This window comes from Scophthalmus maximus, chromosome 19, assembly GCF_022379125.1.
Source record: "Scophthalmus maximus strain ysfricsl-2021 chromosome 19, ASM2237912v1, whole genome shotgun sequence".
NCBI classification, from domain to species: Eukaryota; Metazoa; Chordata; class Actinopteri; order Pleuronectiformes; family Scophthalmidae; genus Scophthalmus; species Scophthalmus maximus.
In genome coordinates, this window is record NC_061533.1 from 7,720,262 (window position 1) to 7,748,206 (window position 27,945).

The 27,945-nt window shown below is 40.5% G+C and overlaps 1 protein-coding gene across 7 annotated transcripts; it reads right to left on the reverse strand.

Moving 5' to 3' along the window:
• Window positions 1-55: 55 nt before the first annotated feature.
• Window positions 56-27,901, reverse strand: slc23a2 (solute carrier family 23 member 2). 7 transcript variants are annotated; one of them, XM_035639380.2, is made up of 16 exons: window positions 27,566-27,901; window positions 18,788-18,836; window positions 16,230-16,462; window positions 15,495-15,593; window positions 13,944-14,060; window positions 12,998-13,155; window positions 11,179-11,267; window positions 10,687-10,754; window positions 9,251-9,432; window positions 8,494-8,614; window positions 7,803-7,959; window positions 7,462-7,609; window positions 7,231-7,336; window positions 6,093-6,360; window positions 5,187-5,282; window positions 56-5,014 (listed from the first exon to the last, which is right to left on the reverse strand). In XM_035639380.2, the coding sequence occupies exons 1-16, from the start codon at window positions 27,896-27,898 to the stop codon at window positions 4,743-4,745; spliced, it is 2,496 nt and encodes an 831-aa protein (XP_035495273.2). In that variant the 5' UTR covers window positions 27,899-27,901; the 3' UTR covers window positions 56-4,742. The 7 variants fall into 7 exon arrangements, with proteins under 7 accessions (XP_035495273.2, XP_035495272.2, XP_035495276.2 ...); XM_035639379.2 differs by having other exon boundaries at window positions 16,230-16,465; XM_035639383.2 differs by lacking the exon at window positions 27,566-27,901 and adding an exon at window positions 27,049-27,069 and having other exon boundaries at window positions 16,230-16,465.
• Between the last annotated feature and the right edge of the window lie 44 nt (window positions 27,902-27,945).

Genomic DNA, 27,945 nt, shown 5'->3' on the forward strand with positions numbered 1-27,945 from the left:
TATAATTTACTTTTGTGAAGGTGAGGGGCTAAAGAAGTAAAGACAAAAGACTGCATTCATTCTGTAACATCTTATTAAATAGTTTTAGGAACAAAGGATAAAACATTTTCTTGCTACAATTAGTTTACACAATTTAGTTTAGCAAACTCCATCAAATATACATTTTATGTTTGTTTTTACATCAATTTAGATGTTAAGTTCAGTCTATAATTTATACCGGTAATGTGTTAACATGGACAGAGAGCAATGTTAGAGTAAAAAAATACAATATGAAAAGGTCCTAACAAACAAAAGGGTTCCACCAAAGCACAGACTTCAAATAGGATCAAAATGTAATTACTCTTTAAAAAAAAAAGTACAACATGATGATGCATTTTCCAGCATGATTTAAGATTAAAAGTTGATTTGTTTCTTACAAATATTAACCTGCAAAACCACAAAAATTATGTATAAAAAGGACAAAAACATTGAAAAAGAGAAAACACTTGACACAGTACATTCTTCATGTAGAATCCCTTTCAAAATAACTGAAAGGGAATTATGTCTTTGTGTTACACACCTTATGACCACCTACTCAAGAGCCATCTGTTGATTTAACTGACTTTTTAAAAATGTAACTCAAGTCAGAAAAATGTTGAGGAGTAGTGTACTTCCATGTGAAATCCAAGGTGTTTTTACTGTAACCGAGCTATTTCTCTTAACGGCCGAGTGAGAAACACAATGCATGTGTAAAATCTAAAATAAGAGAATGGATAAGTGGATGGTAAAAGTTAAAATCAAGAGAAGGTTAGATTAAAGTTAGGCACAAAACTATCCAATGCTCGTTATAAGTAATAAGGCAGGTTCACTCAGCTGCCAATGACCAACGGGCTCTGAATAAGATGGCCAGCCGGTGTCTTCTCCTGCATCCAGAAACAACGGGAAGAATTCCCAGGAAGAAAACCAGGTACACTAAACATGAGGGACACCATGGATAGAGGGAGTTAAACACGTATGTGTGAGGAGACAGGCTGCAATGGGAGAAATAAGTGCTGGTTACGTGAACATATGACACAGAAAACAAAGTCTCACGTTGTTCACGTGCTTAAAGGAGCAGTAAGCGATTTTAATCCAAAACACTGTTAGTAAAATTCAGCAAATATTTCCTCTCGGTCCACTAGCTGTCAGTTTGGTGTGCACTGTAAAACAAAAAATAACAATCTGAATTTTTCCACACAGTCCTGGCTCTGTAAAACTAAATCGCTTACTGCCCGTGTTGATATCATGTACAAGTGAATTGATAACTCCCTCACTAAAGAGAGAAGTGGCAGGAGGTGGTGCCTTCTCTCTGACCACTACCCAGATCATCCCCGCTCCAGGAACAAGCGGTTACACAGCGAGGGCAAGGAGTCAATTACCAGCCACCTAATAACACTTCTTATCTACAGCTGTCGAGCTGCCGGTCCTGAGCCTCGCCAACATTTAAGATGAGGACGATGAGGTTTTAGATTGACAGTTCCCACACATCAGTGGTCACCAGCTAGCCAAGCCTCTTTAAAAGACTTCATTGTTTGCGTTTCCCCGTGGTTTGGTCACATCACCGATGATGAAGATCTCTAGGGGGAGTCATGCCAAGCTTCTGGACCTATACAACAGGCAGGTCCTTGGGAGGGGCTTATGCTATTTTGGATTGTCAGGACCATCCACTCCAGAAGGAGTCTGAGTTATCACCCCTCAGGTCAGTGTTTCTGGGGGTTCAGCTTGTAGCACTAAGGAGCTTGCAGATTGTACTACAGATGCATTCTTTGCCAACTAGTGCTTAAATTGAATTGTCCATGCGTTTGCACATTTGTACTTTAGCACATGGTCATTTAAGTATCAGCTCAATGTTTTGTTAACTGTTTTGTTGTCACAGTCAATGTTTTCCTTGAATACATTAGTTGGGTGTGAGCCCCGACTGCATACCTATTTGTCCCCAAGTGGGACAATAAAGACAACATTGAATCTTAATGTCAACAGTCTCCGTAGAATGAGAACACATACAGTATTGGCGGGTGGTACCACCATAACACCAAATTCCTTTTAGATTCTGTGACACAATTAGGAATTTCAGCTGTAGTAGCACTGTAAACATTTGAATCTGACTTTATTGCATACCACATGCTGATAGGTGTTACTGAAAATATCTGCATGGTCACAAATTCTTAGCTGCGATTTCTTGGCTCTTGGTTTTGTCCATTTTATCATTCCAGGCAGACAGTTGACATTAGCAAGATCACAAAAATACAGTCCACCACTGGGTGGTGATTATTTTTCTTTTCACTGGAAACACTGTGTGACCAAATCATCAGAGTAACGCAGGGAAAGATGAGGTCATAAATGGGGCTATAGCAAGCCATGCTTTCAGAGACCAAGCCCCAACATTTTCAGAACAGTTCAGTCTTGAGGTCACTGAAAAAAATGGGAACATTTTGACAATGAGTCTGGATAAGCACACTAGAGACACTACAGGGTCTGAGGTCGGCGAGTGTTACTCACCCTGATCTTGGCACAATTACATGTGCAAACAGTACTTGTAGCAAAAAGGTCCTGACTCTTGACATTTGTATAAATCATCCAGTTCAACTATTAGAAGTGTTTTTTTTCTCTCTTCATATCAAACAACGTGATATAAATGGAATGAAATTGAAGCAGCTTACGTTTTACAGTAGAAACTAACTTCATGAAAAGCTGAAGTCCTTAGATGAGTTTCTCAAAGCAAAGACTGTAGCTGATGCTGGGGGGGCGGGGTGCCGGTCATAATCACACCTTTTTACAAAGCATGATCAAGTCAAATAATAAATAATAAATGTGCTAGAGGCAAATAAACCTGCTTCAAGCAATTATTAAACATCCACTTTTTTTTTCCTCATAAATAAATAAATAGCTCTAAACAAAAGAGGTAAAATATGAGAATCTGGGGGCAACATTCCTGTCTAATCTTTTTTTGTTTTTGTTTCTCAACAGTGACTGTCAATGTTAACAAAGAGCTTTGATATATCGTTACAGGACAGTGAGAAGAAACAGAAAATTAAGAGCTTTTAATGTTTGTCTTTAGTAAAAATTTAGCTAAATATATTGTAATTATATTTTAGCCGTTATTTTTGTCTTTGTGCTACTTCTTATTTCAATTTTTTTCCTTGCATGATAGTTTTGTTTCTTTTCTTTTAAAAGAAGCAGAGGCACACATTGTGGTCAAATTGGGGACTCACTTGTCACACCTAGGTCTGAAACTTCAGCCAACATGTGGTGACCGAGGACAGGAGGAGGAGGAATGTATGGGAAAGTCATCTACGCTATTATACAAGTAGAAAAAAATATATTAATGACAGCAACCACCATGATCAGCTGTTGCAAAAATACAAAATCTGTGACTGGATTTGGAGAACGAAATGAATAAATTTCAACTCTGTCCAATTACAAAACTGTCCAATTACATCTAAGTACTATATCCAAACAAAATGTGCTCCCTAACTCCTACGAACAAATATGCAAGGGGCAATGATGGAAACAACATGGGTTTGGAAAGTGGAATTATGGTGCCGTTTTTGGAAATCCTACATTAACACACATTGCTGCTAAAAATAGGACCAAAGTGACTGCGAGAGATTTAATTATGAGGCCAAACGTCTGTTACTGTGTGCCATGACTGTAGCTTTCTGCAAATTCTCTCCCGTCATAATGGCAGTACAGGCATCACAAAGAGCTTGTTGTTAGTGAATACTTGCATAAGAGGAGATGTTAAATAACCAAATGAGGTTATGAGATGAAAATAAAAACCTTGAAAGTTAACGAAGCAAAACGAGGCCCATTTGATGGTCCTATGAGTCACAGGTGTGTTCAGGTAAACTAGGTTTTGGTCTTGTTAATAAATTAAATGTAAACTGGAGGATTTGTGAAGTTTAGCCCAAAAACACGGGCGATAGTGTGAATATCAGCACTAACATATATATTTTAAAAAGTGAGGTTCTTCGGCATGAGATGAGCTGATGCGATGTAGTGCAAAGTGGGTCTCTGAAGAGTTTTACTGCAGAAATGGGGCAGCGAGCTGTGGAGTGACGTTCGGGATTTGAACTCAGGAGGCAGATAGTGCAAGAATAAATTTCACAATCACTATTCGGTATGGGCGCCTGACAAAACACGTTCATCAGTCTGCATGACCCCGAAGTGCAGTGTTGCGCTTGTTTTGGTGAAGGGCTGTTGGTGTATGTGCATATGTGTATCTCCAATGCTGTTAGGCTGTTGCATAATGAGTCGAGAGGCAAATGATTTGTAAGTTTGCATAATCCTGACAATCAAATCTACCATAGCTTTCAGTAGAATGTGACAAAATAAATAAATAAACTAAATCACATGGCCAGTGGAAGCTAGTAGTAATTACGAGACAGTGAATTACCAAACATTCAGCTTTTGATTGTTTGACATCCATCGTTTTTTTGTTGTGGATTAAAGTGCCGTCATCTCGTGCTGAATATGGTGGACATATGCACACACACCAACAAATCTCTGTGTGGTGATGACATCTTTTATAACATGCTGGGATTTGCTGTAGCATGCTTAAACCAGCATAGTGGGAAGTGGGAAAAGACTGACATAAGATAAAGAAAACACACAATGACTTTTTTCTCTCGTTAATGGCCAAGCCCTGCGCCGCTTCAGTCCGCCACTCTCCAATCCTTTTATCCTAGTGTACCATCCCTTGCTTCCCGAACTCAGTCCGTTGGCTATACTCGACTCTCCCCTGGTGCTGTGCCTCCCTCCCCTCCCACTCCCTTCACCGCTTCTCCATGTCCCTTTCTGCTCCTGCAGGCGTCCTGTAGCCTCCCCCACTGGTAGCCTGTGAAGGCAGGGCTGATGGGGATGTACTTGAAGATGGGGTATCTATTAATGAAGTCCATTCCAAACGGCAGGTCGTAAGATCTCATCCCTTCCAGTTCTGCTGCACTGAGACCAGTGCCACGTTTCATCTTCTTTACTCCTCGTTCTTCAGGGGAACCTGACACGAAAAATGGAGGAGTGAATAATCACATTTTTCTAAAATCAATCAGTCAAACAATAAATCAATTTCATCCAGCCATAAAACTTAATAGCACCTCTAAAGTCAATTTCTAATCTAAATAGAACAATTAGTTTGACAAATATGAAAATCAGTGGATTTAACACCTTACCAGGGATAGTATTGTCCAAAACGAAGGCGACAGAACCTCCAACAAACATGGCCGTGGTGAGGAGCACGTTCAGCACTTGGTCAATCTCAGCTATGCCTGAGAAAGAGAAAAAAGACAGAAACTTAGTAAGTGACAAAAATATGATGTGGTTTGTATTGAGGCTGGAACTGAAAAAAAAATTACAAAAATTTACATCAGTCACCAACCAAGCTAATGTCAGCCTTGCTGATATGTTTGGTAAATTCATTATTTCCCCTAGACTGGTCGTCAACAAGTCAGTGTGTGTACCTGAATCCATTTGGTGGGTTTAATCTGTGAAATTTGAGTTGACATTGTTCCTACCAGTGAAGTCGTTTTAAGAAATCAAATTAACCAACAGTTTCCAGTCTGATTTCACTTAAAAGTTTGTGAGAATTGCAGCTGGACCAAGTCGATTGTGTATGTGCACTTTTCAATAAACAAGCTATAGGACAAAACACAGCTAAATGTAAATACTGTTGGAAAATACGCTTCCAGAATTTTTCCACCACCTGAAACACATATATATTTACATTATATGACGTGTGCATAGAAACTGTGCACTTGATCAGAAGCAGAAGTTTACTATGCATCTTAAAAAACATTCTGCAGATAGAATGAGATACTGGAGGCGGTTTGTGTGTTATTCATATCCAATATCTATTACATCTTAACAACTGAATATATTAAATGTTACACAAACTCATTAATCCATTTGTGATACCTCGGTTTTATGCTCTCTACAACGGAGAATATGGAAAATATTACGCAGGTATGATGATTAAGCTGACTTTCCATTAATCGTTATCAAAACTAAATGTGATAATGAATCTCCATCTTGATGTAGGCCCTTGTTTGTTTACATGTGGGTACCTCCCCTCCACTCACCTGTGACCAGCGGGTTCTGTTTAAGGTAGCTCGGCAGCATCAGGCCGAAGAAGATGGAGAATCCCAGGACAAAGAGGTTCCTGGACGAGTTGAGGTCCACAAATTGAAGGTTCGACAGTCCCACGGCGGTGATCATACCAAACAGGGTGCAGAACAGGGCTCCCAGGACTGGGTCGGGCAGAGAGGCAAACAGGGCGCTGAATTTACCCACCATCCCCAGCAGCAACATCATGGCCGCTCCATATTGGATCACACGTCTGCTGCCCACCTGGAGGAGGGAAAGCAGTCAGGGAAGCTGCTTTCAGACATGCACTGAAGTCCGGACATTTTCCAGAGGGGTTGTATGTGAGAACTGGATGTTGCTTCGGACATTTTCCTGGAACATTTCCTCTCAGCCCCCAGAAAGTAAAATTTCCGGATAATGTCCGGGTGTGAGCCTTTCGAGAATACAGCAGGATAATCTCCGGAAATATCACATCGAGCAAGTGGACATGTTGATGCCTATAAACATAAAAACTGCTCTCCGCAGCGGAATAACTGTTGTGTCTTGCCTCATGCTAACTCTAACATGAACATCATAGAATGTTCCTGTTGTTGTGAACACGTCTGTCTCAGAAAATCCCCTGCTGTGTTCGTCAAAAGTGCATGGTTAACTCACGAAAATGTCCAGAGCCAATTATCTGAATTTTCCGGAGTTTATATCAAATGAAAAAAAAAAGGGTTGATAAGGTTCAACCCCAATGCAGCTACATGAACCCTTTCCCTGCAAATGGAGGGTTTGGCGTATTAAGGGCCGAAATGATCCAATCGTCTATTTTATAGCATATGATTTAATGTTATGGGGATTTTACACATTAACATATTAGAAGCTGAATGAGAAAAGCCCATTTAAAAAGGTGCCCACACGTGAATTCGGGGCAAACAGAAAAGATGTGAGCTGATTCACTTATCAATGACGCAGCTTGTCTCACCTCTAAATGGCTTTGTGCAAAGAGGAATGGAAACCAAGAGACAGAAACAACAACCCCACAACAAAAAATGACATTCCATCAAGTGTAATAAACATCAGTAAATTCAATATAGATAAGGTCACATTCAGTCAAAAACAAAAGAAAGCATAAAGAAAAAGGTGTGTTACCTTTGTGATTCCCAGGACACCTATATTTGGACTGGAGGAGGTGGAGCCATTTCCTGTGCCGAAAAGCCCGTCCAGCACACAGGAAATACCCTCAACGAATATCCCCCTACAGGGACAAGAGGAGAAACAGCCTAATTATTGTATCTGAAAGAATTCTAAACTGCCTCTGCTTTCCATCTGGACTAGTGGAGGAAATAAGGAAGCGTTTTAAACAAGTAACTGACAAGTTACCTGTTGATGGCATGGATGGGAGGTGGAGGAGCGCAAGAGAGACGAGCGCAGGCATAGTAATCTCCAATCGACTCAATGATGCTGGCCACCACGGCGCTCATCATACCGATCACCCCTGCAGCTGTTACAGTGGGAAAACCCCACTGGACTGGAGAGGTAACAGCACGGAGAAAAATGGCATTTACACAGACAATATCTTAAAATTGATTTTACCACGTCAATCAGAGGAAATTAACCTGTCCACACTATAGCACCCTGCAAGGTGGGTCAATCTGAAATAATGAAGACCAGGGCATAAGATCAATTGTCTTTTCTTCCTCCACCTGATAAAACTCACTTACAGGGATACGGGATCTTAAACCACGGTGCAGCCGCGAGGATTCCTTGACGTGCGTCTGTGCGGGCGTAGTAACCGTACTTGTCCTTCTCCGGTGGGAAAACGTCAGTCACAGTGAAAATGAAGCATAACAGCCATGACATCAGAATGGCCATGATGATCTGATGACAAAGACAAAGGTGCAAATTAGAAAATATTTTAAAAAATTAATTAGAAAACTTTTTACTGTAAAAAGTAACCTGATGAAGTAAAAAAAAAAAAGGCTAGCCTTTTTCAGAGACAGGCTTAAGTCCGAGCGGTAAGTAACTTAGTAAGTGAATTTAGGATAATATTTTCAATATTTAATAAATAACCAGCAGAGGGCGCGAAAAGACTGATACACACCCTAGAGAGAGTAAGAAAAGTGGAAAAACTCTTAACCTTCCACAGAGAAAGAAGATTAGCTCTGTTGAATAATTTGTGACATAAGATGGGCACGTGGGCGTGGGGACACACACACACACACACACACACACACACACACACACACACACACACACACACACACACACACACACACACACACACACACACACACACACACACACACACACACACACACACACACACACACACACACACACACACACACACACACACACACACACACACACACACACACACACACACACACACGTTTTAAGTTGTATACTTACAGGAAACATTTTGAAGACTTGAAGTTTATAGGAGGTCCAGCCTTTCTTGGCTTTGTAGATCGGGAGTGGGAAGTGAACATTTCTGGCATACTGAGAGAAGAGCAGCACCAAGAAGATAGTCCTGCAGACAGATCACAGTTAGAGACTGTATATTCTCCTGTGAGAGAACTAATCCTTACTGAACATATATGGTTCACTCCCATTTTTCGTCTGACTAGAGCCCCCGAGCCAATCAATTATCCTAACCGTCTGAGAATGAGGCAATTTCGGACACATATCCTTTGTCCCTGCGGAGCGAGACAAGAGGCCCTCAAGCAACAATGTAAACCACGTGGCACAGCAGAAACTAATGTCACAACACCTGAATGTCACAGCTGTGAAATGGATGTACGCCCGTCGCCCATGACTCAGGCCTCTTTATCTTTATCGCCTGCATGATGCAGTAGATTCTATTCATGAGTAGAGGAAGGGCATTCTCTCTCTATTCCATATTTCCTCTAATATGTGCTAATTCTTTGGCTATAAGAAATATTCGGTGTAAAAGGAGAAGATCTAGATCTAGATTTTTTATTTAGCTGATGCAGTCGTGGTGCATCAGTTGTCTGAATCAGCACTAAGCTATCGTCTAAAATGTCATCGTCCCTGTTGCCCTACCGCACTTCACTGCCAGAGATCCATGGGAATCATGATCATTAGTACATAACAAACATACAAAGGAATAACAAGAGATGTTTTAGGTGTTTTTATCTGTACTTACAGCATAGCAACGCCCCAGTGTTTTCCAGCCCTCTCCCCTGCGGCCTGGAAACCAGAGAGGCCGATGAGGGTGACAGTGGGGGTGATAGTCAGGGGTCCGATGTACTTCAGCAGGATCCCGGGAAGACCCAGCGCTCCAATACACACTTCGACAAGGGAGGATACGATGATAGCTCCCTGGATCTGACAGAACAAAGACAAGAGTTTCTTAAATTTTTTATTTAGAAACTACATAACCAAGTGCTACTGCTAACATCAAAATAATATAATTTTAATGAAATATAATTCTAGCCCGATTGAGCTTCGGGCAAAAAGAGCATCGGCATTCAATTGTTAAATTGCTAGACTGTTAGGGCCATTCACATGCACAATACACCGATCATGAAACAAAGCATGTCAGCTCTGATCAATCACGCTGCAGGTTGGTTTTGCAGAAATTAACCAGCACCAACAAAGCTGCTAACAACTTTCCTGTAGGAAATTCTATAAAATATTTGTCTCCTTCTTAGCTAATATGTCAAATCAAATTTCTGAATGCAAAATTAAAGATAGAGACATTTTTTCCAGTCATCATTTGATAATTGTAAGTGTTAATTTGTCTTCCTTTTCTCCTCCCTCACATTTATCACCCGCACGTTCCTCCTGCCTGCGGCCCATCGATGTTCCCTCCAACAATTGGATTCAGTGTGATTGAATTTAGGCTCATTCACGTCACACCAAAAACAATTACTCAACTGGCTGAGGCAAACAGAAAAGGTCAATACTCATGTAACTGCTCGTCACAAAGACAAAACCCCTGCAGCCACACACAGGACAGTGATGCTACTGTTTGGCCCCTTTGAGCATTAAATGACCATTCATGACAAAAAATACTGAATTGTAGAACAACAGTTTGTTTTGCTTATGTACAGACAAAAAACCCTATTCCAATTTCTGGCCAAAAAAACCCATCATTAAACAACAGGATTCCATTTTCTAAAATGCCATACACCTACATCCTGTATGATGTGCAAAAGTCACCTTCTTTCACAAAATAATTACAGGAACGATGCTCAGTATCATCATATTTAAGAATTTAAATCAGAATCCTGATTCATAGTCAATACAAATTTAACTCCTCGTCACACAAGACAAACCCCTGCAGCCATACACAGACACACTCCTATGTGGCCACTTGGAAGAAATATAATTTCTAAAAGAACCACTGTTTAAACATCACCTTAACCGTTTATTATTCAACTACTGTTGTATAAAACCTTGTGTAAGGAGTTAGTCACGTTGAATGAGTTGAATAACAACATTTCTGCTAATGTCTTTCATTTCTGAAACAAACATAGTACTTGCCCAACAAGTCCATCTAGTTTTAAGCCTCTTCCCCCATTCCCTTCCTATCCACCTTTCGACATCTGAGTTTTCATTTGTCTTTTGTTGCCTCACCTCTCGTATCCTGGGGTGCCAGATGTCCTCTGTGTTCAGGAGCTCAGTGCTGTTGAATACTGGAACCTCTAGTTGTGGGGGGAAAAAATGGGTAGATGAGAGATTACAAAATAAGAATACGATCACTCTGAATTATAACTCCTCTCTTTCATTTGGAGAACTCGGATGTAAACCGTCAAATCCCATTCGGAGGAATTGGAAAACATACAGGTGCAAAGCAAAAAACCTTTCCTGGACAACTTATTCGTTTCAGAGAAAGCCAAAGCAGTGTGGAACCCTTCATAAGAAATTTGCCACAGTGAGTAACTTTATTTTAAAGGGTTAGGTCGGTAGAAATGAAATGTCGTGAAAAAAATGCTTGTTTTAGACATGCACTGAAGTCCAGACATTTTCCGTAGTTCATGTCTGAAAACAGCTTATGTTATAACAGATGGGGATGTCCGACTCTGCATTGAACGACTGAGGAGTGAGAGACAAGAGAAGAGGAGTCACCTGTACTGTTACACTTCCATTTGTCCAGTGACAGGATGGCTCTGGCTGGTGCGAGGAAGGCGAAAGCACTGGCTTGGAACAAAGGCAACCTGAACAAAAGAAGGGCATCGACAAACCTGAATAATCAAATGTAAAACAGAGTGTTAAACTAAGTGTTTGAATTTAGTAAGGACCAAGGGGATTTTCAGTGTAGAACCACATAGATCAAACAGAATAATGACGTCATATTGGTGGAAATGGAAAATTGGAAAAGGGAATCGGTGTGAATCAGCTATTAACAGGAAGGAGGATTTTTTTATTTTTATTTTGCTCACCTGCCTGTGGTCCCGAGTTAAGAAAGTGGAAGTGAGCATTCATGACAAAAGAAAACTGAATTTGTTTTTTTAAGACTTTTGCTTGTGCACAGATGCCAAACCCTATTCCAATTTCTGGTAAAAAAAACAAAAAACATCATGAAACAATGGGATTCTAACAGTTTATTTAAAATAAATGTGTTGTTCTGAGACAATGTGTATTCATTAATCCTAAACTCAAGCAGTTTTCCAAAATGCTAACGGGTTAGTGTCAAAAAGAACAGTGAGGAACAATAACGAGACACTGAGAAGCGTACACAATATGATGGGAAGATAACTTCTGAAACTGGGTTTGCCTCACTGAAAAGTCCTCTTTTGTGAATATAAATATTCAGGACTACCTGGCTTTCATTAAGTGCCATAGATGGGATAATATCCATGACAACAGCCAATGTCTCATGTCAGCTGTTGTTTGAGGATAGGATGGATAAAAATCATAATATGATGCAGGAGAATCACTGGTTATAAAACACAAACGAACTGGATCACATTATGTCCTATCAATATTATTATGTACATGTACAGTATGTGTAACAAACGACCCGAGATATGTGAAGAATTCTGGGCACCTCCAGGTAAAGTGAGGACAGAGGGAAAAAGGGACACAAGGAGGAGGAACGTGTTTGAGCATGTGTTGAAAACAAACAAACAGGCAATGTTAATTTTTAACACTATTTCATAATGAGGTCATCATGATGTAAATTATGATGAATGATGACGAATGATTGATTAAATCTAAATAAGCTGCAGATCGTGTCTCTTATTGGTTGCAAAGGTTAATGCATTACTACACTACATTGTGATGTCTTGATGACATCATTCCTATCATAAATTATTAAGCTTTCTGACTTCTTCATGACATCATAGGATGGTGAATACTTCAATCGATATAAGCTTTGGAGTTTTCTCTCTATTTTTTGTGTTTTGCTGACCTTAACCTTGGACCGATCAGCTCCAATAGTTAATCATTTGGACACGCAAACACACAGCACGCAGTAAGGCCAAACACAATAGGGTAATAAATGTTGGAGATACTGGGTCACATGAGGTACTGCTGACATGTGCATACTGGCTACTGTCATATCTGAGTGATATAATAAGTAAATTAACACGATCTGCTCTGTAAACTATGAATGGCCAGTTTGTAGTTTTGTGTCTCTTTCAGTCTGGGAGTCCGTTAAAGGAGGATCAGGGCCTTTCACTCATCTACGCTCAGGGGCCCAATGTCTCACAATCCATCCATCGATCGTCTGGGCCCAGGTAAGCAGCAGAAAACTATGGATTATTTAAACAAGTCTGTGTGTGTGTGTGTGTGTGTGTGTGTGTGTGTGTGTGTGTGTGTGTGTGTGTGTGTGTGTGTGTGTGTGTGTGTGTGTGTGTGTGTGTGTGTGTGTGTGTGTGTGTGTGTGTGTGTGTGTGTGTGTGTGTGTGTGTGTGTGTGTGTGTGTGTGTGTGTGTCTGTGTACCTGCAGCCCAGTGTTGTCTGTAGCAGGGTGGTGATTCCCACACAGAAAAAGATGGTTCCTATGAGCTGACTGGTGGCCCACTGATCGAATCCGACGCACATCGCCTCGGCGAGGAGGAACGGCACCGCGATCGTGCCACTGAAACATGTCAAGTAGTGCTGCAAAGCAAAGCTAGAGTCAGTGTGCATGTGAGTGTGTGTCTGCTTAAAACCGGGTGAAATCTCTGTAGTGCAAAAACCACAGCTACAGCCTTTTAAGATGTTCCCAAAGGTTATGAGTTTTATCAATCATGAGGAGACAAACACACATCCATACATTTGTGAAGGTGCTGGGAAACATTACGCCGCACAAATCAAAAGAACCCGCAAACTAATAAAGTTTCCAATTCTTTAATTTGTGTTAGCTTTTGACCATTTGGGTTAAAAATGTCATAATTTAAATTAGTTGAATCATTAATTCACATAGTAATCAAATTTGATGAACAGGTAATGTTTATGTGCTTACTTCTGTTGTCAGACAACTAATTCAAGCTATTCTTTACCCATTGATCTTTGCTTATCTGTCATATCAGAGACACCAAGTGAATTTTTTATTCCCGGAGCCAGACTATTCTGGGGATAACAGCATTAAACCATTAATATTCTATATTGTGTATGATGTTCCATGAAATTATTTCCTAAGGCCCTCCCCAAATATTTTAATGACACTTAAAAGGACTGCTCACTTTTTGTTACAGTTGGCTATTTAGCTCTTATATTTCATAGATAACAACCCCAGTAACCACTAGACGGGACACAAACACGTCTGATGAGAAGTACTGTACTGAGATAAGAGGCTATGACGCACACTATAAACACATCTGTTAGTCAGTCAGAGAAAATATACTAATGACAGATAATACAAGATGTGAGTCAGCCAAACAACACAGTTCAGTCTGAAGATTTACCTGTAAGCCCAAGAACACACACAGATACCACGGCGGGGTGTCTTCAATGGTATAGATCATATCCATCCTCCTCGCATCGATACTGTCTGTGCTGTCCAACGTCTCAGACATCGAGCTCTACACACACACACACACAACGACACATAATTAATGTTTTTGTTTACTTTGTCCTGTGCTTTGTGGAAAGGGTCAAAAGAGTGTTTCCTAGGAAGAACTTGTTCATGCAAATGTTTATGACAGCACATCTAAGCAGATTTGAGGAAGGCTGAAGTTTTTGAATAGAAACAATGTGACATAAAAAAAAAAAGAGGCAGTGAAAGAGACAAAAAATCTGTGTGTGAGGAAGCACGAGACATTTCTCCCAACAAAGAAAAATACCGGTCACAATGACATCGAGAAAAGAGCACAAGTGAGCGAGTGAACATAACAGAGTTTGTTGAATCAGACATGACTCATGAGACAATTTGATCCGGCCCACAAGGCAATTTATATATACAACAAAGGCAACTCAGAAATGCAAAAAAAAAAAAAAAAAAAATATCATGAGAGCAATTAATTTTTCAGCAATAAAAGAAAATATAAAAAATAGACTCAAACTCAAGTTTGTTTGATGCAGGAGGTTTAGGACATAAAAAGTAAACAAAGGGAACTGAAAATATTTTGGATTAAGCTGTTTCGAGATGACTAGCTCAAAGCTCGGTACAACAACCTGCCTCCTCTCGATATTCTAAAAATTCTATGCATGTTCTGAGGATCTCCTGTTCTAAAGATACACAAGCTGAAGTTTGCAGCTCTGCTAGGGACAAACTACTTGCTAGGAGCAGCTAAACTGACTGGCAAAGACTAATTTCAGCTCAAGACTGACTGACCCACACCTACAGAACCAGATGTGAGAAGCCATCAACATCTGACATTAGACACTGACCCAAAGACAAGCAGTACAAGCCATTGCATTAGAGAGGTTAGTGTTGATTTATGTAATCAATAAAAGGATGATATAAAATGAAATGGACTGATCTGAAAAAAGGCCGCCAAACCAGGTCCATATGATAGTTTGATTGGTAATGGTATTCTTAAAATACTGCCTTGTGTTACTGTATCATTATAGTAAATTGATTTATACTATATCAAATTTTTTGCCCATTATGCCCAAATATTCACAGGTCATCTTACTTGATTAAATTTGGAATGCTGGTCTGTGAAAGCTGAGATTGGCAACACATTCAGAAGTAGTGGGGTTTTGTTCTTTGCTCTTGATGCCTTTATTCCATTTTATAATTACATAGGAAATATTTGTTTAAAATCTTTTTCCAACTTCAAAGAATGGAGGAGAGAGGTGAGGGGGAGTGAGTGAAGTCATTCAAACAGTGATCCTGACTGTGGTTTAACAAAATTACAGTGTGGAGCACAATTATAAGCCTGTAACTGCATGACTATGCTTTTTGAACCATGTGTCTGAGTCACTCTGCTTAATCAGAGGATAATATGGGAATAACCCAGCACTTTGGATGAGGATCATGCATCATTTCTGCAGGTTTTGACTTGACTCACCTTTTCTGCACCGTGGTTTTCTTTAGTGTAGATAGCCATTAGCTCAGTATTCTCAGTATCCTGGTCTCCATTTGCACTGCCGACTCCGTTTACCACCACCTAATCACACACAATTTAGATTTTTAATATCCTAAGCCGGACACGTTGTGGTAACAAATTTAAAATAAGAGCTAGGGACAGAAGTACAATCCCTGGCTCACCTCCCACCTTTGCACAGCTGATCAGTCAGTGTGACATAGGTGTGAATGTTGAATCGTCAGTTTGACATTCACTGTTGTTTACCGTTACGATCACTACCCACGGGCCATGACAATACTTTACGTGATGGTTGGACCGCAGAAACGGTTCAGTACAACTCCTGCGTTACTTTGGATGCACTACCCATCATGCTCAAGTATCTCAATACAGTACTTAAATACAAATCGTGAATAAAAATGTACCTTGTTAATATCCACCACAGGATATATGTTTACGAATTTTTTACGAATAAATTGCCATTGTTGTCATTTTGCCCTTCCACCTACATGACGCACTGGCCTGGAGCCAAGAGTACAAACAAAGGAAATGGATGGACTGAGCCACAGCAGCATGCATCAACCTGCCATGAAGGTGTGGACATTATTCAACAAATTCTTTGTAATTACATTTTGGTATGTTCAAGATGTGTCAACAGGTTTCTGTCTGTGGGAACATTTCATAATGATAAAGAAAAGGTCATTAAACTCAGTCATGTACCGGAATAGGGTAGAAATCTGCTCCATGCTTGCTCTCCTCTTCATATTTTCCTCCCTCACTGCTGCTGTCCATCGCCTTGGAGGTGGTGTTTTTCCCCACGCCCATCCTTGTGTATTCAATGTCGTTGTCGTCTTCCTCCTGCTCTGTCTTTGTCCCTCCTCTGTCTTCTCGCTCTGGTCTGAACACTGCAGATGAATCCTTCAGTCCGATTACATCATCCAGGACTGACTCATCTACTTGGAAAAATAGAGACGGATAAACAGAGATTAATATCTCGATTTATGACTTCAAGGGTTGTAATATCCTGACTTCACTGTGAATCTCGTCTCATCAGAGAGCCTGAGAGGCTGCAAGTCTACGCTTCTTTTTGATGAGAAATTTACGTCCCATCTATTGCTTGTTTTAATTAAAATAACATCAGAGTTGACAGATAAGAAAAGGCACAGATCAAGGTTCATCAACTGTCCCAGCAGGCAGGAATTGGGCAATGTTGCTCCATACTAGACTTTTGTCAAATATTTTCATCATTAACTCACTAAATGTATGTTGAGTGTCATTACATCTGGAAACGTGCAGCTAACCCCTCGATGGATTGCAGGGGACAAATGCTCTTGGATAAAGTTAACACTTCTTTAGAATTTGTGTGGCCAACAAGCTGCTCTCACAAGATTCAAATTCTGACAGGGTTAATAGTACACAGGCAACTTAGGTGGTGAGCTAACTAAGAGCTAACAAGGCAAGGCATGGGACAGCACGGCAACCTTTATTAGTATAGCACTTTTCATACACCAAAGCTATTCAAAGTGCCAGACAGCCCCACCCATGTTTCCAGTCTGCCCATCAATATGTCGTGCTCCACCGTATCAAACGCAGCAAGAAGGTACAGTAAAACTAAAACGGAGATTTTGCCGCAAAGACATGAAAGACATTGAGTATTGTTGGAGGTTAGGAAATTGTTGGAAGAGCACCTTTTCAATTAATTTACAAAAAAAAAGGCAGATTCAATATGGGCCTTTAGTTACGGAGTAATTTTTTCAGGAGAGGCTTAATAACTGCAGTTTTCAAGCACGAGGGAAGTCATCAGATAAAAGAGAACGGTTTACTAAATGTGATAAATCTGAAGAACTACAATCAAAAACTTTCTTCAAAAAGTTTATTGGGTAAACTATCAAAGCAACAGGTAGAGGACTATAGATACAGCACCACTTCTTCTGGTGTATTGTGATCGACTGGATTAAACTGTGGAGGTGAAGACTTCTTCTAATCTTTTCTTTAAAAGAGCAGTTCAGGGGATACTTTCACTTGGGGGTTAGTCAGCCTTTCACTGGTGCAGAATAAGACACGTGCATTGTTAATGTTTTTTGTCAATGAGCTCATTTTTTTTGTAGCTCTACTCAATTCCAAACAGTAGACTGATAGTTATTCCTTTGTAAATATAATGATGCGCCCTGAGTTTTGATTTTTGCCACCTGCGTTCAGCTTTTTGGAGTCTTGCTAGTGTGGCATTTCTCCATGGTGCCTTTCTCTTACCAGAGTTAACTTTAACTTTTGCAGGAGCAATGGCATCAAAGATATTTGTAATTTTAATAATTAAAATGATCCACAAGATTACTGGCAGAGGCCAAAGAGAGAGCAGGTAACGCAGAGAAAGCTTGGATGAGTGATGTACCGGTGGGCTCACTGATACATAGTTTTGAGATCACATCTGTTTATGGATCTCATAAGTGACAGTAATCTCTATAGTAGTGGTTCGCGAAAATTACGTAACCAACACCTTAGAAATATCAAGACCTTTCGACATAATTAAGTCCAGTGTGTGACTGTTGTAGTGTGTGGGCCCTGACACATGCTGGGTCAGTCAAAAACTATCCAGAGCATAATGCAGTTCTCAGGCACTACTATCATTAGTGGTATCCACATGAACGTTAAAATGACCAACGACACAAAGTCAATACAAATGATAGAAAGCAGCTGTGTTAATTCATCAATGAAGTTCGCAGAGTATTTTGGTGGCCTGTAAACAGTTGAACGTAAAGTACGGGAAGATGATTTCAGTTCAAGGGCAAGATATTCAAAAGTTGCAAACTTTCCAATAGAAATCGGTTTGCACTGGAGAATATTATAATAACGGGCTCCAACAACAAATCATTTCTTTCCACTTATGACGTCATTCATAAAAACTAAAATTTGGAGGGGCTGATTCAATAGGAACAGCTCCACTACTATTTTGGTCCAAAAACAAAAAACAATAATCAAAATGGCATTCTGTTATGAATCAATAATTACAAGTGAAAGACCTGACATTCAACAAGGCCAGGTTTATGCTGTTAAAAAAACATTCTGTGGGCCAGGATAACTGAGAACAGACAGTAGCTTGTGAGTGATAGAGAGGAAGTCACTGAGACAGGGGCCATATCTGTGTACATTTACAAATTCAGTCTTCGTCTGGACACTGTGGCTGTTGTATTTGAGAAGGTTGGTACAGCTACTGGAATATGAGATAACGGTGAACTTGCCGGGCGGAGGACAAGCACAACTTGAGGACAAGTTAACAATACCTAGTTGACACATCCCATCACTCTTGTCAAGCTGGGCGGCTGGGAGCATCTGTGTGGAAGGGGCAAGAGAGAGGGAAGAAGAAGAAACAAGTCAAAAGAGAAGAAGAGAGAAGAAGAGAAGGGGGAGGAGGCAGGGAAGAGTGAGGCAGAAGGGTAGAAGATAAGGAGGAGGAGGAGGGAGGTGAGACATTAGTTAATTTGACAGCATTTACTCACAAGTTATTAGTGTGACCTACAGATGCTGCTTGTAACTGTAGGAATAAAAAGACAAAAAAATTGCTGTTTGAAAAGAGCCTTTAGTCAGTTTGGGGTCGACGATGTGGAAGTAACTTTATACAATCCTTGCAAAACATTTCTGTATTTTCAACATAAACAAAAATGACATGTACAATGATAGTGAACAACCTTCCCCCACAAAAAACCCATTCAGTCTTTTGAACACACCGTTTAACTCATCTACAGCATGTTCACAATTTGAAAAACGGCATCACATTAAAGACACTGGCGAATCACTAAGCAATTGGAGCGAATTATCTTGTTCAATGAGGCGTTGGTGGCAACATTTTATTTGCTTCTGGATTTATGCTTCAAATTGATTTAGATAATCTCCTTCAATTTTAGGGTTGTTTAAAAGTTGTTGCATTGTCTGAATACTTCACATTTTACTCGTTTCATCTGACTTCTTTTAACCAATTTCGTCCCCGAATGAGGTTATCAAAATGATGACCAAATACTACAAAACATCAGACCCAGAACGAGGGAGCGAGTCCGCCAGTGTAGGCCAATGTGTGTGAGACGGTGAGGGGGAGGGAGCGATTAGTCAACTGCGGGGTCATGTCGTCTACATTTATCGGTGTGTCTCGCTGCAACGTCGCACTCAACAATGGCGAAAGAACCACTGACATAATTTCTGTAAGTTGTCTATTTATTACCACCGGGGACAAATGTTAATAATTGCGTTGCAGGTGAATTTTTTTTCTTATGCCCCTAAAATTTTCAGTACAGTGCTCCTGTTAAAAAAGAGTTAAACTGCAGCCATGCTCATTATTGAGCGCTCCTCAATACTGTGAATCAGCCGTGAGATGGATTGTGGCCTCTGGACGACTTAAAGTCCGAAGAGGCATATGCCAACACTAGAGGAGCCATGCTTCTGTAGCCAATTTCAATTGTTCCCCAAGAGACAGACACGCTGTCTTCATTTCTTCTCTGGGAACTCAAGCACACACACGCACACAGGGAAGGGAAGAAGAGACAAGAGAGAACTGAAAGTGAGTTTGTGATTATGTAAGAGGAAAACTGAAGTTTCATAAACATAAAAAAAAAAAATAGCGGGGCCTTCACACCAGATGTTTGTGCCGTATCAACTACATCCTCAGTTATAAAGTCTGGACATTCTGTGACAGTGCTGGCTTCAATAAAGACTCTCAAGAGTAACTATCTGGGGTCACGGACCTTGACATATTTGTGGATTTTTCTGTTTTCTACTGAAAATGCAATGTTTCAGTCACAGACACTTAGTTAAGGATCAAATTCATAACATGAAACTGCATCTTAATACTAAAGCTTAAACTAACGATTATTGTCATTATCAGTTAGTCTACCAAATATATTATTGATTACTTGTTTGATATTTAAAAAAGGCAAAAAAAAACATTTTGTACTTACTGTACAAACATTAAAAGTTACAAAAATTATTTAAATATGGAAGACAAAAATGCTATGAATGTAAGGGCCATTTCCATTACAAAAGACCTCAGGCAGAACAAATCCACATGCACAGGATGTGATACTGCCGAGTCATCCTGTTCAAAAGTCAACATGTCCACAGCCTCAGACCAATAAATAAAAAGACAGAAAGTTTATCTCTTCATACAAAACTCTGAAGAAGTAAAATCAAGTTGATTGAAGGCAATAATCAAATTAATAGCATGACGAAGAACTGTGTTTACTTTTGTATGTTTAAATCAGAGTACAAATTAAGTTAGCAATATTATATCTAAAGTCAATAAATGGATAAAAGCAATACACTTGTTTTACAGACAGTTTGTTTTGCAGTGATTCCTCGCAGTAATCCAAAATGTGTGATGTATTTAACAATCCTCTCTCCACGTCAATTAGATCATTTAAAATTGCGAAACATTCAATTAAATTAAAAAAATGTATAAGCTAAAAAGCGTATGCCTGCAGCTCTGCTCATGCATGACAGCAGGCGACACTTTACATGACAGGGAACACGTGAGCGGTTCATATTTCACCATGAGAGTCGGGCGACGGGGAGATTGTAAAACACTTGCAAGGTTGTGTTTACATGGGTCGACTTCCTGTTAGTGGAGTAGAAGTAAATGGAGATAACAGAATTTTTCAAAACAGCAGTCACAAGAAGAGTAGGCTGCCTCAATACACTGGAAATGTGAAAGTAAATCTGCAAAGAAGATAATCACATAAGTCATTTAAATCATTTTTATTAAGCACGAGTAATGTTTGCTGGTACCAGCTTCCAAAATTTGCAGAGCTTATGCTTTGTCATATATGAATTACTTGTGAATTGAAGGTTGGACAAGAGAAATACAGTTGAACCCTCTTAGGCTTTTTGAAAATTTTAATTGCTAGCTAACAAGTCTTTTAGTGGTTTACCACCTTCATGCAGCAGCTTTTATACGTCAGTCTAACCCCGTAGAGGTTAAGGGATGGATTTGTTATTCAAACTTGTTCTTGTATTTTTGCACTCTATTTTTGGTTTACTGTGTTTAAATGTTTTTCTCAATGGATTTATTTTCTTGGGATTTTTTGTGAAGAACTAAAAGCTTACTCTTCAGTCTGGTGAAGGTGAAGTTAAATTTAGTTTACTAATGTTACCTTTTAATTATCGATCTCTTATTGGCATTTCCTTTCAATTACTGAATACAGTAAGAGATGAGAGTCTTCTTGCTCAGTCAGAACTTGACGGTTCTGGTTTCAGCTGCACAACCTCTCTCCCTGAAGCCACTACGGAGCAGGATTTGCGGTTATCGAGGTAACTTCAGGTTTAACTCTGGGTTTCCCGTCTATACGAAGCTGGTTCTCTGATTCAAGCGGGGTAAATTACCATGGTAACTTATGCTGAACTTATGCTACTGCAGGTTAAGTTCGAGATATGAGATCAAAGTCAGTCACCAGTCCAACAACTAAGCAATCAGATCACTGAAAAACCAGGGTCATCATTCTACAGGATCCTGACAGGGACAAAAGAGTTAAGAGTAACGTGAAGAATAATAAAGATCAATCGACATTATAGATGAATGCAATCATGTTGATGCTCCATACCTTTTAAGTGTCCACTTAGTCTGGTTTTAAAACAGTCTCAAATTCACAGAAGGAGAGTTTTTCCACACTAAATAAAAATCGACATCGCTGCAGATAACATATCCTAGATACGTTGAACGAACTTGCTTCGTAGTACAGGCCCCAGGTCATGTCAGCCACGCAGCATCTGTGATTGGAGACAATTTTTCATTGTCATATTTGATTGTTTGTCTCAAGAATGGAATCCAGCTAACCCAATTCCCAATGGCATAAAAACAAAAAAGATATCGTTTAACGAGACTCCTAGACAAGATTTAGTCATTAATTCATGAGCCCTTGAGCTCAGGGACACATCCTCGACACTTACACAAACAAAATTCCTTACACAACATCACAGAGCGTGAATTATCAAATTAGTTTGGGGGGATGTATCGTAAATTTCTGTGTCCTTCACCGAAATCATCATTCAACAACAAGAAGCTCAAGGTTACATCCATGCTACAGGGAAACCGCTCGTCTTTCGTAGTATTTTCTGTAACTACAAATCCAACAGCTGAGTACATATTCTGCTTCCTGATTACACCGGAATGCAAATGCCCAGTATACTGTACATGAATGGTCACGTGTTTTCAGTCAACTTTCAAATACAAATTAAGTAACACTGCACAGTTGCCTTATATAATAAGCCAAAAATGATCCTGCTTTCTGTAGTGCAGTTCAGCAGCAGGACTCCAAACATGCTGTGCTGTACAAACACATTTCTCAGTTAAAGAAAGCAAAGCAGCAGGAAAGATGGTTACATTTAGATCTGGGGGAGCTTCTTAAACTGTGTCGGAACTGTATTTCTATCCCTTTCTCAAAGCAACACCTACACTGACACAGCACGCCATCGGAAGCACATAATTCGGCTCTCTGGGGAGAAAAAGTAGACCTGTGCACTTTTCTTGTAGGTCACACCATCACCCACAGACTCATTTTTTTCCAGTAAGTCCAGCAGGGAAATTTGAGTGTAAAAGGTATTTATGTTGCCTAAAGATGGTGAAATCCTTTGAGCCTGCCTGTGGAGACGGATAACCTTCCTTCAGCCCCTGAATAGTTTTGCAATAATCAGTTAAAAATGTGGAACCTGATCACTAAGACAGATTCCAAGTGTTTTGACACTAGATCACAAAGTTCTTCTGATACATTAAAAGTGGATCATAGTCGAGAAAATGTTGGGATTGTATACCATTACAACATGAATTACAATGGGTCATGGGTACATCTCCACATGCACAATCTTTCTCAGATCAAGGGGCTGACATGTGTTAGTCCTCACCTACAGTAAAGCAGCAGCCATCCTGATAATCATTTAAAGCATTTTTGGCCTTTTTTTTTTTACGAACCAAACAATTAATGTAGGAAACAATCAGCAGATTACTCCAAAATGAAAATAACCATTATATCCAGTTGGATAAAAAATAAATAACGACATGAAATTCCTGCTTCTGATTATGATATAATCCTCACTAGTAACAGTCACAGTGGCCACTTTTCGGACCTGAGTACTTTAGAAAACTTCAGTGAATTTTCATTTTAATACTTGGATACTTTTCAAAGCAGGAATTTAACTTGCGACAAAGTACTGTTTACAGAGTGGTGTAGTACGTCTACTTAAGTTGAGGATGTGAAAAACTCCTCCACCACTGGTTCAAATATGAATACTGTTCAAAGTATGGTGACATTTTCAGAGACTGTAATGGTGCATGTGCAAAAACCACCAAAACAGACACGCATGGTAGATGGTTCTTTTGTACAAGAACTGTGTTGGTATAACAAAGCAGGACAGACAAAATAAATAGGAGGGCTAAGAGAGATAAGGAGACACACTGCTGAGCAGCGATACGAAGGCTCCTCACAAGGAGAAGATGGATATCAAGAAACTGACACCCTGAACAAGGGTTTTCAATGTGCAACAAGGTCACATTGTCGTAGATGTAAAACATTTCATTAGCCTGTACATTGAAGGTGAACAGCAGAGACTGAACCGAAGCTAAGCCAGCTTTAACAGAACAATAGACATTACTGTGTGAGCAGCAGGAGCACACAGAATGTGTGGGCAGTCAATTTACAGTGTTTCCAGAGTGATCGCGGAAATGGGATTAGTGTCTGTGGACAGTCAGTGGCCAGCTGGCCATCAACTGTAATGATCAAAAAGATTTAAAGAAAATTTTGATCAATTCAATATTTAATGTTAACAAAAAAAAACTGGTCCAAACCTCTAAAATATGACGATTTCATAGTCTTCTACATGATCAATAAATAAATTCCCTGGGTTATGGATTGATAAGAGAAAAAAGCAGAGTTGCAATGGGAAGTTTCCCCCTTTTTGTAAACTATATAGAAATCAATCCAGAACTTAATCAACAGATGAATCAGTAATGAAAATAATAACTTGTTAATGAGATCACCCTCTGCTTTTGTAATGTGCATTTTCTATGATGTTTCATAGGCAAAACAACTAATTAATCATTAGTTGCAAACATGGAATGTCCTGGAATCAAGTTTGGATACACGTTGTCGTTAACATTTTTAGAAATACTAATAAAGTGCATAGACTTCAGGTGGACCACTTACAATAGAATGGAAAACAATAGTCAATTAGTAATGCTCTTTAGTCTGCTGCTACCAGAGTATTCATCATCTGTCATGATGCTGATTAAATTTTCAACAAACGTACATATAATGTGGGTCATAGCTCTGTCCCAGTATTTTCTCACACACACACACGCGTGCACACGATGAATCCTGAACCAAGAGCCGAAGATCCTGAAAACTTGACCTGAAGTATCAGTAACAGCACACAAAGGTCACTCACCTCACTCAAAACTGACCAGTAAACAGACAGCAAAGAAAAAAACCTGAAGTAAATGTTACTTCAGGACATACTATTAAGAACCCCCACTAAAATCTAACCGTTTACCGCCCACCATGCAACCACACACACGCACACCTTTAAACAGTACAGTTGGAAGGCACAGTTTGACCCAACACTACAGTGTAATCTTAGTCACATGCAGCCTAAAGCAAACAGGGCCAAGAATCCATTTCTGTGACCCAGTTCAGTGAGCCTGCTATTGGTGGAGCCAGGTCCAACATCCTGTGAGGTGATACTCTGTACTATATCCTTTTTTGTATCTTTTTTTTTTTTAAATTATGCAGAATTATTTCTGTCTCAAATACTCCACCATCCATCTGTTGTCATCAAAAGCTTTTGATCCATCTGGTCAACGTTTCACCAACTTCCTTGCAGACAGGAAGCAGCTGGGGAGGTTGGAGCGTTTGCCTGTACAGTATAAGTACTTGCTCAAGGATGAGAGCTCTATCAACATGACTGTACCTCTGGCCCGTCCTAAAGTTTGCAAATAACATAACCGTTACATGAGAAAAATCGATGACGCAAAGCTTGAGGCTGACTGCTGCTGAGACCAGTTTTAAGCAGCACATTTACTGAGTCACAGTGACTGTGCCAAATAAAAGCCAAAAACTCAACAGATTCACCTATTTTGTTATGCTTTTGTGTGCTTGTTTTTGACACTTCATACAGGACATTGACCAGTGCATTACTCTGGCCCCGAGCGGTATCCAGACATGAACTCAGGAAAATTTCGTTTTGACATTTTCAAGAGTTTGTTGTTCACATATGATGAAACGCAGCAGGAGATTGTCCGAGTCAGACATTCACAACAGTAGGATAATTTCCGTAATGTTCTGTGGCATCTGGGTAAAGCATGCAGGAGGCAGGACATGACGTTATTTCTGCTGCGGAAAAGTGGTGTGGTGTTTTTCCTGCTGTATTCTCACATGGGCTCACTCTGGCTCAGAGGAAACGTGCCAGATAATGTCAAGTGCAACATTTGGAGACATTCCGGTTCTCCCATACAGCCCCTCCAACAAGGTTCTGAAAAATGCCCAGACCTCAGTGCATGTTTGAAAGAAGCTTTGTTCTTGCTACTCACAAACCTGTTTCCAACAAGATAAGATACCAGAAGCACAATTTAAACAGAGTATATGTTAATACATTAACATATGAGATATTGACACCTCACAAATCATCTTGAGTAAGCAAATGAAATGACAAGAAGACAAAGAGTTGTGCACGCTTGCTCAGATCACAATCTACATGAAGCTCTAAAAGAGCATCATCTATGACGAGAGAGCTAAGATCGACAATCTGAGATACCACGATTGCCTCCATTTTAAGGACATTAATGTGCAAGTGATGTCAGCGTGCTAGTCCACAAATCTGTCAAGTTTCAAAGATGCAATTGTCAGAAATTCTACTGAGAACAACGAGGCCATTACTGTGGCCTCCATGTGGGGTACGGTGGTTTTGACGACCCTGATGATGAAGGTCACAAGCCGAAACGCACAGTAGAGTTGATTAGCTGTCTTACCTAGCCTATTTCAACGGGCTGTTTAGAAGCTTTGGTTTTAGTGGCTTAGAATTAGATTTAGGTGAGGGTTACTAAGTACAGACTTAATATGGCTTCCAAATGTTTGATATTTCCCCCCTTCAATTTAAATGTATTAAATAAAATCAGTCCCTTAACTTTTGAAGAATTGAATTGTCTGCAATGTGTAATGCGTTTACTTTTATTCACTATTCACCTAAATATGTTTTGGGGTTGTTGTGTTTTCCAACAGGGCTGCCCGTACTTCTGCATATAGGATTAAAGGGAATGGTTGTAGTTCTACAAAAGGACTGGGCCCAACTGAAGAGTGTGAAGGCCGGCGGCATCTTTACACGGTTACTTCCACACCTCGGCACTTTTGTGTGTTTGCCTCTGACCAATGCCAACATGACATACAGTCACCACACACACACACATCTGCCAAGCCATGTTTCCAAGGACGACCACATCAACAGGAGCCAATAGATCCTCACGGCCATACGAGCTGTGGAGGTGTCCCACATTGGGCTGCGTGTAGTTTCTTACCTCTAATTGATATAATGAAGGGCACAGGGCAATGTCAACTGTAGTAATGCGTGCTTACAAGCCTTCCGCTATTGTGCTTTACAACAAGGCCCTGGTCGTCCTGTAATAAAAAGAAGAAAGAAAAACCCCACGAGGCATGGCTCCTGCGTGAAATGTATTTCCCACGCAGTTTCGTCGCGCTGCGCGCAGACAGGGCAAGATGAGAGGGTGGCGGATGAGCGAGGCTAATCTGGTCGTCGTGTTTCGCGGTCACACTTGGACGTCGGCAGGCGCACGGTCGTGCCGTTCGGGCCCACGACGTCCGACTCCAGCTAACAGAGGAGACACCTTCTACATCATCTGAGCGAGCACCGGCCGCGACGGCGAAGAGAGAGAGAGAGAGAGAGAGAGAGAGAGAGAGGCTCTCCACGTGACCTACTTCCTATACATCCACGTGTGTGCGTGTGTGTGTGTGTGTGTGTGTGTGTGTGGACTGTCGCATAGGGATACAAAAAAAAATGGCACGTTTAGCGCTCACCTGTCTGACGGACGAGTGCGGAGCCCACTTCCCTTCTCGGCTAACCGTTGGCTCGTCCCCGTGGTTCGTGTTGTTGGAGCGGACGGGAAGCCGGAGGTAACGTCCAATCGAAGCCGTCGGTGAGAGAGAGAGAGAGAGAGGCAGAGAGAGGGGAGATGGAGCGGACTGCGGCGGAGAGAACAGACCGTCCTTTAAACCCGTTCTTGTCGCGAGGCTAGCTCCTCTCCCTTCCACACACGAGATGCGGTTTACACAACCAGCGGACGCGCGCTGCCAGTGGAGGACCTCTCGGCTTTCATAAAGCCACGGGGGTCGACGGACGTCATCACGCATGGCCACGTCCGGCCGTTATGTCAGGAGCCCTGTCTCCCGCCCCCTTC